Here is a 17,913-nt window from a genome sequence, read left to right on the forward strand (position 1 = left end):
AAATACTTTTGTAGTTTAAAGAAAAAAGCTACAATAATATCAGAGCGTCTCCATTTATGCTGAATATCTACAGAATGTCAACATCAATATATTACATATGAATCAGTCCCCTGTGGAATTTCCACAGGTCCTGTTAACATGAATTTAGGAATGTAACTCAAAAGTATTGTTATAACATAGTTGAGAATTTAGAAATATTGACATGTAAAAACATCCGGTGATTACCTTAGTAACATATACTAATAATGTAATTTAGAAGGGGAGATGGTCTTTTTGAGATACGTGGAAATTAGTCACAATCAAGAGAGAGATAGAGACGGTCTTCAGATCATTATAGCTCTGAATTGAGGGGGTCAGAAATGGCAATAGTCAGAATCAGCGTTGCAACTTTCCAAGGGGAAAAAACACTCTGGAATAAAAAGTTGCCGAAAATAAAACCCAAAGCCCTAGTTATTTCTTGGGGAGAATTTCCATTACAGTTTCCCATCAAACAAGACCAAAGATGAATCAAATATATTTCCGATTGGACAAATGTTGAAATGCCAAACAAGTGTTATTCATCCTTTTGTATTTCAAAGGTTTTTATGTATATTCTCGTTCCATTATAAACTGTATTTAAATGTACATACACAAAAAACTTACTCTACATGATCACGATGCTAGATAGTCATAGACGAACACTCTGCATACACACGTTCATTAGATATCAGACACTGTCATATACACGCTAGATGACACTGTATATATCACAACGTTAAAGAAAATCAGATAAAAGACCAATGTATGTATATAAATATATATCTATACTTCTATAAATTGGGGCTTTTTATGTATTGATATTCATATTAAAAACCGTTTTTTTTCTAGTTTTTTTTTTTAAGAAAATACAACTTCGTTATATATGGGTCGTGGAATTGCATTCATCTGCAAAAGATCTAGCTAATTTGCATATTCTTTCAAACAGCCATTTGAATTAATTTCCGATTAGTTTTTTCGTTTTTCTTATGGGATGATCATCTTTAGTTAATTATCATGTGTAATTATATTCATGCAGATATTCTACATGATTTATACTTGCATAATATTTGCCTAAAAAGGTTATAGTAAACACAAACCTCTTTCTAAATATATTCATTTGTGCATAGATATATTTGTTTAAAAAATTTTGCCTACCAAACTCCCCTGTCAGTTTTTAGTCTACTGACATGCAACTTAATATATAAGGTATTTGAAATCATGCGAAACTTTATATTTGGGTTTTAGCCTGGAAAAATCTGTGCAAAAGTGTGAAAATTTAAAAAATAATGGAATTTGCCAGGACGGCATTACAAATATGCACGTATAACATAATAGCTATTGGTTAAAATTTGTATTTTTAGCCTTGCAGCAAACATGTCTTCATAGCTCAGGCACTAAAATCAAAGGAAAAAGTGAATTGTAAGCTAAATATTTTAGTTTCGATTCTTGTGGTGATGCATAAGTAGTTTCTTTTTAAACTTTTTAAATCATTACTATATATTGAGTCCAATATAATATAATAATAAATATGAAATCTACATTAATCAAAATATCATATTTAAGCGTATTTTATGACTGAGCAATGTCAGGCAACCTGCTAATATATATATATATAGAGAGAGAGAGAGAGACTCAAGTTATATAACATAAGTCTAATATTTACAAGTTTATTGTGATATCTCCATTAAGATGTGAATAAAAGTAGAATGAAAGAGAAGAATGTTGGTAAAGGAAAATGTCGACGAATAGCGATGAAGACGAAAAGGTTAGAAAGTTCACGTTGTTAAAGGAGAAGAGTTCATATATGAAAGAAGGATGAATATCCTGTTTATAAGAAAAGCAAAAGTGTTTATGCATGCAAATACGTTTATGTAAGAAGAACCTGTATTTGGCTTTTTTTTTTTTACACAGTGATCACCACTTATCAAGGCCCGGAAGCCACTCAGGGATAAGGGTTATTGCAAGTACATTACGTTAGTGTGGAGATTTGATGAAGTGTTTAATTAAGGGGGCGGTTCATTAGGAATTTGTTAACATTGGACTTGAAGACATCCAAGTTGTAGTCCGGAGGGAAGCAGACAGACGGAACAGAGTTCCACAGGCGTGCAGTTCTAAGAAAGAAGCTTTGTTCATGGAATCTGCGTTTTGATTTAGGCACAGATATAGAGTGGGGGAAATTTTTGACAGTGGATTCAGCTAGACGGGTGTTTTTTGTGAAAGATTGGTGAGGGAGGACCAGAGATTGGAGTTCAGACGAGCACCTGCCATGAAAATAACGATAAAACAAGGATAGGCTTTTGTAGATTTGGTGAAAAGCTTTTGGTAAAGTATCATGTCATGCTATTTGGTGACATTTGTGAAAATTAGGGACAAACAAATTGTTGGTAAAGGTTGTTTAAACAATGGACAAAGATAATCAAATTCATGCGTTCATCGTATGAGGTGTTTTGTCACCCCAATTTTGCTTAAATGCTCATAATTCCTAGTTGTCAACTTATTTCTTTTCCTCCCTCCCAATACGCCCCTGACTCAGTGAAAGTATAGCACATATGGTAGGGTGCAGTTGTATCTCAGTTTTCCTTGCAGGTAGACGTTGCTTTGCCCTTCTAGGGTTTCCAGTCACCCCAGTTGATTAACATAGGTATGATTTTATGATTTATATATTTTTGTGTTTTTCCAGTGGGAATGAAAATTTGTAGATATAATCGCATATTATATATCATTTGGCTAATCTGTCATATTTAATACAGAATTAATGTCTTGGTTTTCTCTTTCTGATAAGTTTTAATGAGATTATTATTTTATTTACAATTTATTACTCTTTCAGTCTTGTAACTATGAGCTTAGCTAATGTAATATCTTAATTTTTATTTGGTTCTATAATTTATTTTATTGTATTATTTTATATTAATATCAACAAAATACAAGTGATTCAAACTATTCAACAGGGATTGTAGATATATCCTGAGTCAGCAGAATAACTATATTTTACAAAATAATAACACTATGAACAGTTTTATATTGGGGTGTATAAACACCCTATGGGACTAATAAATTTTTGGAACATCCAGGTGACTAACGCAGGGTAAACAACACATTTAGAAGCAGATTTAAGGTTAAAGTGCGAATACATCAGCGTGTTGTATTAAGATCATTGCTTTTTATTGGTGCCTTCAAAGTGTTGGAAGTTTCACATCTGGAAACAATGTTTTATGTTGATGATTTAGTGTTTGTTTATAAAACAAGAAATTAAAAAGTTGGAGGAAAATTATGGAAAGTAAAACGAAAGTAATGATGGAAGTGAAAACTGGTGAGTGAACATTAAAATAACAAATAAATGTTACCAAAGGCAAGATAATTATTTTATCTTTTCTTATCTATGCACTTTCTAATTATAGTTATAATTATAAAATCATCAATTGTAAAAAAATTTTTTGCAGGAATTTTCTTGTGGGTTTCTAGATTATAATTTTGTAAAAATACTGACCTGCAAACTTTACGACAAATTGTCTTTAGTTTACAGTTTATGGTTTACACTTGCATCATAAAAACAAAACAAAAAAACAATAAAACAATTTTATGGTTTACACTTGCATCATAAAAACAAAAAAATTCAAATTCACATACTTTACAAGATTATGCTATATTATCTTCTATTTTTTTCAATTTTATTATTTTGTTCTATCGAGAAATGGAGCATCCTACCTGATGCCAAACATTTGCCCACTATCTCATACATTCCAACCAAGAGATCTTGTTTAAGATTCTAATTGTCCCTTCTAGTGAACGTGGTTCATCAGATATATTCAAAAATGCACATCATAAAAACAAATTTTTTAAAATTTTATTTTGTTCTATCCAGGGATGGAGCATCCTTCCTGATGCCAAACATTCGCCTGCTATCTCATATATTCCAACTGAGAGATCTTTTTAAGAATCTGTCCCTTCAAGTGCAATTGTTTGAATCTTTCTTGCACTTGGTTCATCAAGTATATTTGCCAGGTAGTTTTTTTTAAATTCTTTTCCTATGAGTCTGGTTGCTCTTATAATTACTAGGATGATGGATCTTCCTAAGATTTCAGTTTCTCTTCATATTGTAAATAAAACCTTAGCATTACATTATTGTTTCTTTTTCAGTTCTGTTTAATCTACTGCTATAATTTATGAGATTTTGAAATTGGAATTATTAAAAAATGCTGACCAAAACCCTATTTCTCATTTGTGCATATTTGCATGCAAAAATCAAATCCACATATTTTACAAGATTATGGTACGCCATCTCTTCTTAAAAAATTTACTTCAGTTAGATTTAAGAGATCAAGGGACTTCCTCGTAACATGTGATTTCATTGCAGCTAACACTTGATTTTATTATGATATGAATTTATATTCAAACGATAGATATTTTCCCTTTTATGACTGCTATCTTTAGTTCATTACAGCTTGATCTTCCAGGGATTGTTTCCAGGTATTTCTTAAATTTTTTTCCTTAAACCAATTGCTCCTATCACAACAGTATGTTTATTTCTTCCATTTTTGAAATTTTAGTATTTTGGTATATTTTCCCATTCAGCTTTATTTTTAACATGTATGAAGCAGCAGTGACATCTAGATGTGAGCAAATGACCAACCCAGAGCAAATGACCAAGCCAGGGCAAATGACCAAGCCAGAGCAAATGACCAAGCCAGAGCACGAGGTAGTGTCAAAGGAAAGGATAGGAAAAAACGAGAGGAAGAAAATGTGTATGGCAGAGAGAAACTTTAAGCACATGTTGACACAAGCCTTTTTTTAACGATATGGCTTCAGGACAGGAACTTTTAAAAAAGATACAGGAATCATTTATCTTCTAAACTTTTAACAACATTTTCAGATGGCTATATTATTGCTGGCTTGGAGGGGAAACGACCAGTAATAAATGCATCTTCTTTCAACTTATAAAAAAATTAATTTCTTTCCTTTGTTTTTTTTTTTTGAGACTATTATGCAATAATGTCAGGTCCATGTTAAAAAGTAATGACTACCTACATATATTGGAACCATTAGAATGACTGTACTACACTACATATTAACCCTTATGATCTAGTTAAACTAATTTGTGCAGTCATGAATAAATGAATATAATGGCATAAACAAAGTAGGAATTGATTCAAACACACCTTGTACATATTAGTCCAGTATGTGGTTAGATGCCAAATACCTCCAGATTGCAACTATCCATTGCTTACCTTCAATATGCCGCCATCTGTCTCAGAGAGTGGAGGATTTCGTTTGTTGTCATAAACACAATTTATTCAAGCACTATGGATAATAATCAAGGAAATTTATAAAATGCAAAAAATCTTAGTGGTAGTTTAACGATTGAACTTCATAATAAAAGATCGTTATAGTGAAAAAGTCTTAAAATCATAGTATCATTACCCTTTAAACTAAAATTAACAATAATATTTTTTTAATCATCAACATCATAATTCAGGTCATAAAGAGTCAAGGACATCATCGTTATGTATATGTCAGGTGGCTTGGAGTGGAAACGACCAGTAATAAATGATTTTTCTTTCAACTGAAAAAAAAAACAAACTTGTGTTGAATTTCTTTCCTTTGTTTCTTTGGGCAACTTTGATACACAACATCTGTATTAAAATGTAATGACTATGTTACATTTATTAGGACCATTTATAGAAAGGCTGTACTACATTACACATTAAGGCCATCATCGCTATAGTTTTTTTCTCACCGATGAACTTTCATGTGGGTTTTCAAATGCGAATTCTGTGCAAAGGCAGACGTGCAAATTTTACAACGAAACGGTTTTTCACCCGTGTGAATTCGCAAATGACTTTTCAACGACGAATTCACGCTGAACGCAGATTTGCAAATCTCGCAACGATACGGACGATCACCTGTGTGAATTCGAATGTGATCATTCAAGTTTGATTTCGCAGCAAAAGCTGCGCCACAAAACGTACATGAAAACGGACGCTCACCCGTGTGAATTCTCATGTGATCTTTTAAGTTGCATTTTGTTGAGAACGCTGATGTGCACTCGGTGCACTCAAACGGACGCTCACCTGTGTGGGTGCGAACGTGATTTTTCAGGTTCGAATTGTTCGCGAATGCACAGCCGCAGATTGTACAGGAAAACCGCTTCTCACCTGTGTGTACGTTCATGTGGTTCTTCAAATGCGCATTCTGTGCAAACGTCATCCCACAAATGGTGCAATGATATGGACGCTCCCCACTGTGAATGCGCACATGATTTGTCAGAGTGAAACGTGTGGAGAACGATGCTTTGCAAACTTCACAAACATAGGGTTTCACACCGGTGTGAGTTCTCATGTGCGTCGTCAGTTTCCAATTATCAGTGAATGATGACTCGCAAACATTGCACGCGAATGGTTTTTGACCTGAATGAATTCGTGCGTGAACTTTTAAATTTGAAATTTGTGTAAATGCAGCTGTGCATTTTTTACATGCGTATGGTTTTTCGCCTGTGTGTACACGCACATGTGTTTTCAGGTGAGAACTTTGGTGAAATGAAAATCCACAAACTTTACAAGAATATGGTTTCGTTGCATGGTGAATTTGTTTGTGTTTTGTCAACAAAGATTTCTGAGAAAATTTCGATTCACATTCTTCGCATGAAAATGATTTCTCTTGAAGTGACATGTCGCTTTCCACGTTGAATTAACTTTTCAGAAAATGAGTAAAACTTTCTCTTGAACTGACATGTTGATTTCTACATTAAATTAAATTAACAACAGATATTAGATACCCGAGGATAGCATTTAAGTTTTCTTGCTGGTGTTTTGTCAACAAAGATTTCTTGAGAAAATTTCTATCCACACTCTTCACATGAAAAAGATTTCTCTTGATTTTCCATTTTTCTGATGAATTAATTGTCCATGAAATAGGGAAAACTAATTAAAATCTCTTTTCCTTATTTTAAAATGTGGAAATCATCTTTATCGATAATCCTTTAGACCTGTAAATAAAGAACAGACAATATAAACACACGTGTGTTAAGAGATTTATGTAGTTTGATGATGTTTCATATTTTTAAAACAATAATACAAAAGAATTGTCTTTATCACATAATTTGAACAAAATACATGCAACTTTCCAGTCAAAAGATAGAACATCTTGAAGTTGAGGCTTTCTAGTACAAAAATAAATCAAGATAGAAACTTTGTTCAAGCAGTATGCAATAGCCAATATATTTATATCTTTTAAATTTGAAAAGAATCGGTAAAGAACTTTTGTGTGCATCGATAGAAATGATAGCAAGTTTCAATGTTTGATTTTTTTTTGAGTGCCTTCCATCATGAGTGACATGCGATCCTGTCATGTAAATTCACAACAAAACGTCTGTTTGCAAAGAGGCTTACAGTAATGAAGTACACATTTTTTATTTTTATTTTTAGAACATAAGTTTTTGATTATGAAAAGAAAAAGAATATTTTTGGTAATGTTCTATTATAGTGTAGGAAAAACTTTTTTCCAAAAAAACTCAATTCAAACAAAAAAATTGAATAAAAATTTTATTTGTATAAAAATAAATGAAAAGTATTTTTAAACTGGGTATAAATATTTAATACAACAAATGAAACGTCCAGAAATGTTATCACTTTTATACATATTTATATTATATTCTCTCATTACTAGTTAATAGTGAAAATTCCATTAAAATTGGTTGATTTCCAAAATTTTGGTAAACTTTTAAGGGGGGGGCTGCAACTCGAAAATAGAGTCCCCCAAACTTCTGAAATGCTTTATTTAGAAACTCATTCTTAGCATGTGGATAAGAATATGTTTTGTAACCATCGGTACTTTCACCTAACAATTTAATAAAAAATCATAATTATGTTATAACATTATTATTTAGAAACAGATTCTTAACATGAGGAAGGGTATTTTGTAACTATTCTGTACTTTCACCTAACAATTTAATAAAAAAGGATATTGTAAAACTTGAAAATAATATTACAAATATAGCGTTGTAATTTTGTTTTATTTTGTTCAAAAAACTGATTTTGTTTAATTTTAATTCAAATCGACACCACTTTTTTTATTTAAGTAAAAAACGCTTTTAATTGAGTTAAAACTTATCCAGTTAAGTAAAAGACTAACTTATCTTGCCTATGATAACATTTATTGGGTGTGTTTTCCAATTCACAGACATATGAAAAAAATGGTGTAAAAACAAATATATAAGAAATAAATGTTACAAAAAGCAAGATTAGTTATTCTTCTACCTACCTCGATAAACTTTTAGTATTTTTAATTGTAAATGTTTATTCAGTTTGGAAAACAAATAATGTTGAGTGTTGCATGAGAACAAGAAAACATGGCCGCAATGTTTCTTGAAATATTTGAAGTCTTGTCAATGACTTAAAAATAAAAATAGTGCTAGAAACCCACTCAATAATTGTCAAAGCAACACTTAGTGGGTAGGTTTCTAGCAGTATTTTGTAACATTTTTTATTTTTAAATCATTGTCGAAACTTCAAAGAGGTTAGAGATATTGCAGCTATTTTTTTATGCTAACTAGTTTAATGTACTTGAAAACATAATTGTAATCTGTACAAAATTTCCTTTCATTTGATATGCTATAAGCCATATTTTGTGATTTTTTTTAAGCCATGTTGTGGTGGCCATCTGGGATTTTCCAATGGCCATCTTGAATTTTTCCTGATGTGACAAGGTCCATCAGAATAATACTTTTCATGATGATAAAGCCTTACCTACTATTTTTTCTTAGCTGTTTGTAAGATGGTTCTACTTACAGCCATTAAAATGAAACTTAAATATGCTAATTTGTATGCTAATTAGTCTATAAGTTACCAAGTTAGATGGTCATAAATACAGTCATCTAAACATTCATGGTGTTATATGTTCAAAATTTCATCATAATAGATACAGCTTTTTAAAGATGGGTTAGTCAATAAATTGTGCAAATTTCCTACCATTTTCAGTCACAAGCTTATATGCATTTGAATAGGCTGACTTAATTTGTCTTAAGTGAACCATGCATTTTTTGATATTTTGAATGGTCACAACTCCAGTTCTAATAATATTACAGTTATATCTCATAGGATTAGCAAATCTCTCGACAGAGGCAACCTTTCTAGGGCAATTGCTCTTGACATATCAACGGCTTTTGATAGAGTATGGCATAAAGGTTTACTTCACAAGATCTCCAGCTATGGTATAGCTGGAAATGTCTTCTCAATTATTAAATCATTTCTCTCTGATAGGTTCATAAGAGTAGTGGTTGATGGGCAGAAATCAGAAGCTCTCAGTATTAATGCTGGAGTTCCTCAGGGGTCCATCCTGGGCCCAACTCTCTTCCTGATCTACACTAATGATCTTCCAAATCACATTCTTACATCATTCGTAGACATTTATGCTGATCACACTACTACCTATGGTAGCACATCTAAGACCGTAAACAACCAAGTTCTCTCTGATTCTCTCTCCTCTGATCTTGAGCATGTGGTACAATGGGGAAAGGAGTGGCTGGTTACTTTTCATGCATCTAAAACCAAAAGTCATGATATCTTTTTTATTTAACTGTTAGGTGAAAGTACAGAAGAATTAACAAAAAACACTCTTCCTTCTCCATGTTAAGAATGGGTTTCTAAATAATAACGTTATTATTTCAGCATGGTAGAATAAGACCACAAATACCTTTTATTTGTTATATATTTGTTTGTTTTTTTTGTTGATGACTAAAAAACAATTCTACCTTGAGTACACTTACTTAGTACACTTTGTTGTTTTTAACGCTTTTAGTACATGTTTACTAAAAGCGTTAAAAACAACAAAATAGTATTGTTTGCAAATCAAATTTGAAAAACTTGAAAAAATTATTTAGTAAGACGAAAACAGACAAAACAGCTTTCTATTTTTGAGAGAATACTTCAGTCAGCTCAGCACATTAGCACTTAGCTGTTTTTCTGTTAAGCGGATTTGAATTTCTATAAAAGATAACATTTTAAAGAAATTTCCGCATAAATTTATTAAATATTTACATATTATACATGAAAATAATTCTGAAACTATTATCTATATGAAAATGGATGACATATCTTATCAATTTTGAAATATTCTTCGTCAACTTTGCTCGGTCGTAACTTTGCTTCCTGTGGCTGTAAAAACATAAATCAAACTCCAGTAGAGATGGACTTCTATGTTTATATAGCATGTCAAATTTCAGCATGTAAAATTTCAGCATGTAAAATTTCAGCATGTAAAATTTCAGCATGTAAAATTTCAGCATGTAATATTCTAGCCATATCCAATCAAATTTAACCCCGTACATGTGTAAAATGTAACGTATAAAATGTAAACATTGAAAAAACAGTTTCCCTTTTTGCTGTCGTCATTCTTTACTATTTTTTCATTAACTTGGAGCATAAAAACATTGAATGTATAAAAGAAAAATAAATTAACATCATTGGAATGCTTATTTTATTCTCTTTCCATCAATGTAATCTTTTTAAAAATTGACCAACAAATAAAAAAGATATGACTTGTTGAAGCACATTAGGTATGTAATATTGCCGATGTCCATGAAAATACAGCATATGCTTGTAATGCTAATTCTAATAGATCAATTTTAAAAACCTAAAGATATTATTTCCTTGTTTTTTTATGCTCTTTTCAATAATGCTTGATTTGAGTTTATTTGATGTAAAGTAAAAATGTGGTATTGCTTACATTTGCTTTTTTCTTGTTTGTTTTTTTCAAACTAATGAATGTGAAAATTTTTTACATTACTTTTGAAAACTAAGTTGAGGAAAAATTGAAAGGAATTTGAAAACACTTAAACTGTCACATAAGACGGACAACCTCTGCAAATTTCAACAGTCACATACAAGAAATTTTTCGGCAAATATTTTCGGAAACATCATCTACCGAATTTGTATTATTGAATTATTCATGTTTTGATATTTTGAACTCTAACTTATTTTGGAACTGTTATCATTTATTTTTTTTTTAAATATTTATATTTTTGTAACTATTAAACATTTCATTAATTTCTGTTAAAATATTTATATTTTTGGAATTATTAAATGTATCCCAAAAAATTATTTTAAAAAATACAGAACAGTAAATAAACATATTTCATAAAAGTAAAAAAAAATACATCTAAAAGCTTATGCACTTATGTTACCGTGCTATTTTTAAAAACTAGTATTTTCAAGTTATTAAAAACTTATTAAAGTTTTACAATATCTATTTTTATTATTAAATTGTTAGGCGAAAGTACAAAATAAAAACAGAATAAAACACCTCCTCCCCATGTTAAGAATGGGTTTCTAAATAATAACATTATTTCAACATGGTAAAAATAAGTGCATAAGTACCAAAAGAATTTTTTCACGTATATTCTGAGATGTCAATACGGAAAAGAAACTTTTACACATGGTGATGATTTTTATTCAATCACCGTGTTGTTTGATGTTTTGGTCTTCATGATAGAAGAGTACCATAATTTAAACCACCACAACCGAAAATTGTTGTTGCTGTTGTTGTTGTTATTATTATTATCATTATTATTATTATTATTATTGTTGTTATTATTATTGTTATTATTGTTGTTATTATTATTATTATTGTTATTATTGTTATTATTGTTGTTATTATTATTATTATTATTGTTATTATTGTTATTATTATTATTATTGTTATTATTATTGTTATTATTATTATTATTATTGTTATTATTATTATTATTGTTATTATTATTGTTATTATTATTATTATTATTGTTATTATTATTGTTGTTATTATTATTGTTATTATTATTATTGTTTAAGGCTGAAATAAAGAAACACGCAAATAAATGAGCGCCATTTTAGATGTGTTGGAATTTTATTCTTGTTTAATCTTTCTTCCTCTCTATTTCCACTTCTTTTTTCTTACTCTTTATATCTATTTCTGATGTGATGATGATGATGATGATGATGATTATATCACATGACTGAATTGCACTTGCTGATTGGTTTGGAAAGTTCCTGCTTGTTTTTTGAAGATTTGTGATATTTTGTCAGTTGGGGATTCACTGTCCAACTGGTGTGGGACGTGTGAACTTTGTCAAACAAGATGTAAAAATTGGAAATAGTCTTAACTGGACTTTAAAACAGATGGAAATCAAGACAATTTGGAGATAAGCCAACCAAGCGAAGGTTATGATTTATCCTGATGTCATGACTCGACTATAAACAAGTCGGAGAAGAATGACATATCAGTAAAGACATAAAAATCAGTAACACTCGTGCACTGAAGGGTAAAAGACAGAATATTTCTTCTAGGAATGAAGTTGTTTTAATGGTCTAACATAAGGTTGAAATGCTGCGTGGCTAAGTTTAGCCGGATTACAAATGGAAAGTCGACTTCGGTGTGCACAAGAAAGAAAGTAAATTCCACTGAGCAAGGTGATGGAAACTCAGTTGCCGAAGAGATGAAACTATGGGAATTATCAAAAGAACATTTGTGGTTTTATTTTCATCTACAAGGGACTATCTTGAATTTATTTACCCTAACGCAAAAAAGAGATATTGAAGATGGTTAAGGGGAAGTAACTTCTGTTGACTTATTTCTATCCACACATAAAAAGATAAAATGCCATCCATTGTAAAAAGTGCTTTTTTCGATCTATCTCTCTTTCCTTCTTCTATTCCGCACTCTCTCTAATGTGTTTTTTTATAGTTACTCAAGGTCTGTTGAACCTTATTAAAGGGACAAATTTAACAGTTGCAGGTGTGTGTGAACATTTTACATCTTATTTTTTTTTTTACCTTTTTTCTTCTCAATAAATCATTTTTTCAGGATAGTTTTTGCTTCTTGTTTTACTGTTGTATTTTTTCTACCTTGGTAACTATGACCCACGGGATAACCGTCGTATTGAGCTTGATGAAAATTTCTTACTATGAAAATCAGGAGTGATGTTTCATCAAATTTAGGTGCAAGTCTTTTTTTAGAGAATAAACTTAATAGGAAAATTTCTTGGCCTTCGGGACAAGATCAAAGTGTAGTATCTGTTCTTCAGATGCTGCACTTCTATTTCTTGTTCTCTTTCGGTGGAGGAGAAATCCTTCACGACTGAGACAATTTTTATTTTTGTACCTTTTCTCCACGTTAAAAAACGACCCTGGTGTCTAACTCTGTCCCGTGGGGAGGCATAGTAAATAGGTACACTAGAATGAGCTTCCTTTTAAGGCATTATTTAAATGAAATTGCACAAAGCCCAACGTCAACTGTGCATTTGTTCAAGTCAATTTAATAAATTGATTTCCCTTTTATTTTTCAGGTGTGGGGGGGGGACCAGTGAAAAACCGCTTAAAAAATTTTGAGAATAAATTTTAAGCTTCCTGTTGGATAAATTTGATATACTTTTCCCAAAATGGAGTTTTTCGGAGCCAGCATTTACTGAAGGATTATCTGATGATGATCTTCAGGAATTATTGATGAGTTGCAAAAGGCAAGAGTTACCAGGTTTGCTTGCACATTCACAAAAAGTGGAAAGGGTCGTAAAATTAACATCTGAAGCCGGCCAATCAGTCTATGGACGAAGCAAGACATTGACATATACTTGCTTAAGTTGTATGCTGTGAAATGAGACTATTTTTTGCTTCAAAGGGTTCATATAGGGATAATTTTGTTAAGTTGAAGCAAAAATCGTTATATTTTCTACTTTGCAATTGTTTAGTGTTTTTGTAGAAACGTAAAGAACTCACTTATAGTAAACAATGTGTGCAGTATTTTATGCTAAAATTGTTTTTCCAAACAGAATTAAAATTTGTATATTTTATGTTAAAATTGTTTTTCCAAACAGAATTAAAATTTGTATATTTTATGTTAAAATTGTTTTTCCAAACAGAATTAAAATTTGTATATTTTATGTCAAAATTGTTTTTCCAAACAGAATTAAAATTTGTATATTTTATGTCAAAATTGTTTTTCCAAACAGAATTAAAATTTGTATATTTTATGTCAAAATTGTTTTTCCAAACAGAATTAAAATTTGTATATTTTATGTTAAAATTGTTTTTCCAAACAGAATTAAAATTTGTATATTTTATGTCAAAATTGTTTTTCCAAACAGAATTAAAATTTGTATATTTTATGTTAAAATTGTTTTTCCAAACAGAATTAAAATTTGTATATTTTATGTTAAAATTGTTTTTCCAAACAGAATTAAAATTTGTATATTTTATGTCAAAATTGTTTTTCCAAACAGAATTAAAATTTGTATATTTTATGTCAAAATTGTTTTTCCAAACAGAATTAAAATTTGTATATTTTATGTTAAAATTGTTTTTCCAAACAGAATTAAAATTTGTATATTTTATGTCAAAATTGTTTTTCCAAACAGAATTAAAATTTGTATATTTTATGTCAAAATTGTTTTTCCAAACAGAATTAAAATTTGTATATTTTATGTTAAAATTGTTTTTCCAAACAGAATTAAAACTTGTATATTTTATGTCAAAATTGTTTTTCCAAACAGAATTAAAACTTGTATATTTTATGTCAAAATTGTTTTTCCAAACAGAATTAAAACTTGTATATTTTATGTCAAAATTGTTTTTCCAAACAGAATTAAAATTTGTATATTTTATGTCAAAATTGTTTTTCCAAACAGAATTAAAATTTGTATATTTTATGTCAAAATTGTTTTTCCAAACAGAATTAAAATTTGTATATTTTATGTTAAAATTGTTTTTCCAAACAGAATTAAAATTTGTATATTTTATGTCAAAATTGTTTTTCCAAACAGAATTAAAATTTGTATATTTTATGTCAAAATTGTTTTTCCAAACAGAATTAAAATTTGTATATTTTATGTCAAAATTGTTTTTCCAAACAGAATTAAAATTTGTATATTTTATGTCAAAATTGTTTTTCCAAACAGAATTAAAATTTGTATATTTTATGTCAAAATTGTTTTTCCAAACAGAATTAAAATTTGTATATTTTATGTTAAAATTGTTTTTCCAAACAGAATTAAAATTTGTATATTTTATGTCAAAATTGTTTTTCCAAACAGAATTAAAATTTGTATATTTTATGTCAAAATTGTTTTTCCAAACAGAATTAAAATTTGTATATTTTATGTCAAAATTGTTTTTCCAAACAGAATTAAAATTTGTATATTTTATGTCAAAATTGTTTTTCCAAACAGAATTAAAATTTGTATATTTTATGTCAAAATTGTTTTTCCAAACAGAATTAAAATTTGTATATTTTATGTTAAAATTGTTTTTCCAAACAGAATTAAAATTTGTATATTTTATGTCAAAATTGTTTTTCCAAACAGAATTAAAATTTGTATATTTTATGTCAAAATTGTTTTTCCAAACAGAATTAAAATTTGTATATTTTATGTTAAAATTGTTTTTCCAAACAGAATTAAAATTTGTATATTTTATGTTAAAATTGTTTTTCCAAACAGAATTAAAATTTGTATATTTTATGTTAAAATTGTTTTTCCAAACAGAATTAAAATTTGTATATTTTATGTCAAAATTGTTTTTCCAAACAGAATTAAAATTTGTATATTTTATGTTAAAATTGTTTTTCCAAACAGAATTAAAATTTGTATATTTTATGTCAAAATTGTTTTTCCAAACAGAATTAAAATTTGTATATTTTATGTCAAAATTGTTTTTCCAAACAGAATTAAAATTTGTATATTTTATGTCAAAATTGTTTTTCCAAACAGAATTAAAATTTGTATATTTTATGTTAAAATTGTTTTTCCAAACAGAATTAAAATTTGTATATTTTATGTTAAAATTGTTTTTCCAAACAGAATTAAAATTTGTATATTTTATGTTAAAATTGTTTTTCCAAACAGAATTAAAATTTGTATATTTTATGTTAAAATTGTTTTTCCAAACAGAATTAAAATTTGTATATTTTATGTTAAAATTGTTTTTCCAAACAGAATTAAAATTTGTATATTTTATGTCAAAATTGTTTTTCCAAACAGAATTAAAATTTGTATATTTTATGTCAAAATTGTTTTTCCAAACAGAATTAAAATTTGTATATTTTTTATTGATTACAGAAACATTCTAAAGTAAAATGCAGCGTTGCAGGAATTTTATTGGGGGGGGATTGGGGGGGATTATATATTTTTGAATATTTATTGGGGAGAGGAATTATATATTTTTGAATATTTATTGGGGGGGGGATTATATATTTTTGAATATTTAGCATATCAGTTATTCTATAATTCATTTAAATAAATAAATAAACTCCTTGTTAGGACTGAAACTGCAAAATACTAAAATATTTCACATATAAATTTTAAAAAGACAACTTTCTCTGCTGCAACATTTTACATTAAAAAAAAAAAAAGGTGTAAAATCGACCTGTCTTATCGCGCATGCGCCAAAGAAATCGAAAATAAAAATCAGCAAACGTAAATTTTATTAACAAACAAACAAAAAACGCCGAAAGAATTTACTTTTTTTTTAGTAAATTTTTACTTGGTTTCCACCTTAACATATTCCTTTGAAATGACGACTATTATAGGTTTTCGGGTATTTTAAAAACGAATATCACATTAAAAGTTTACACAAAGTAATTTTCCAGATATTAATCAATACAACGAACGCCTTATGTTAAAAGTGGTAGCCATTGTTGTACGCGCAATCGCGCACATATTTTTTGGCGATTATTTTCGATTTCTTTGTTGCATGTGCAATTGGAAAAGAAAAGATTAAAATGAGACGAAATTAAAATTTCCATTCCATTTTTTTAAACAACCCGAAAAGACCACTTTCGACAAACTTTACCAGTTATTTCTAGCATAGTTGTCTTTTTTTTTAATTGCTTTTTACGTTGTTAACTATAATGGACTTTTGCTGAAAACTTTAAAATACGATGAGAATATTGTACTTACTTTTGATGTTTTTCTTTTGTAAAAAAAAAAAAAAGAAAAAAAAAGAAAGATGGGATAATAAATAAAAAAAGGATTTTTCACAATATTTTTTATCGAGGATTTTTTTTTTGTTTTGTTTTTTTTGAAAGTGAACGAATATCGAAAAAGAAAGAAGGCGTCGGGGAAAATCAAAATTACTCCATCCATAAAGTGTAAATAATAAAACGATTAACTACCTCTCTTTACACTATTTTCTTTGAAAACAAACAGCGAGGAATTTGTCGCTTACAACAACATAAAAAAGCCGCTTAGGTAAAAAACAAAAACCTAATACATCATGATGAGATGATTAAATAACGTTATAATTTCTTATATTTTGTTGGTCGCGTTAATGTAGAGTAAAGAGGTGACGGTTCCTCATCACGAAATCGTTTTAATCCATCTGAGGAAAAGAGTTCTGTCTGTCTGTCTCTCTAGGAGAAACAAAATGCTAATTGTTTTTTTTTTGTTTTTTTTTTTAAATAATTCGTATAATTTGTGTTATTACAGACAATTATTCTCATCTTGACACTTTGAGTGTTTGTTTCAGAATACACCTGAAGAAGGTCGATACATCCGACAAAGGTCGGAGGTTACATTACACGTTATGAAAGATGAGAATAGTAGTCTGAAGAATCCAAATAATACGAAAATGCTAATTATATTGTTAAAAAATCTTCAATCGATGTTTTTGCTTTCATCACTGAAAAGTTTCACTGGAGGTAAGCGGCGAGAATCACGAATATTATTAAAATTTTGTGAAACTTTGGTAAATCAAAACAAATACACTGCACTGGTGCAGTGGTGCACTACTGCAGTAAACACAACAGAAAAAAGTAAGTTTTTACCTGGTTTCCATTGTAACATTTTCCTTTAGAATGACGACTTTGAAAGTTTTCGGGTATGCTGAAAACGAATATCGCGTTTAAATTTTCCGCAAATAAGTAGTTTTCCAAATA

The 17,913-nt window shown here is 29.1% G+C and overlaps 1 protein-coding gene across 1 annotated transcript; it reads right to left on the minus strand.

Moving 5' to 3' along the window:
- Positions 1 to 5,285: 5,285 nt before the first annotated feature.
- Positions 5,286 to 17,210, minus strand: LOC145252827 (uncharacterized). Its single transcript, XM_080112800.1, has 2 exons — positions 16,937 to 17,210; positions 5,286 to 7,000 (listed from the first exon to the last, which is right to left on the minus strand). The coding sequence occupies exon 2, from the start codon at positions 6,682 to 6,684 to the stop codon at positions 5,749 to 5,751; it is 936 nt and encodes a 311-aa protein (XP_079968926.1). The 5' UTR covers positions 6,685 to 7,000; positions 16,937 to 17,210; the 3' UTR covers positions 5,286 to 5,748.
- Between the last annotated feature and the right edge of the window lie 703 nt (positions 17,211 to 17,913).

This window comes from Euprymna scolopes, chromosome 29, assembly GCF_053919585.1.
Source record: "Euprymna scolopes isolate OS-2025 chromosome 29, ASM5391958v1, whole genome shotgun sequence".
Lineage (NCBI taxonomy): Eukaryota > Metazoa > Mollusca > Cephalopoda > Sepiida > Sepiolidae > Euprymna > Euprymna scolopes.

Excerpts from the sequence above, each read along its gene's own strand:
- LOC145252827 (XM_080112800.1), bottom strand. The coding sequence starts at position 6,684 with ATGTCACTTCAAGAGAAATCATTTTCATGCGAAGAATGTGAATCGAAA.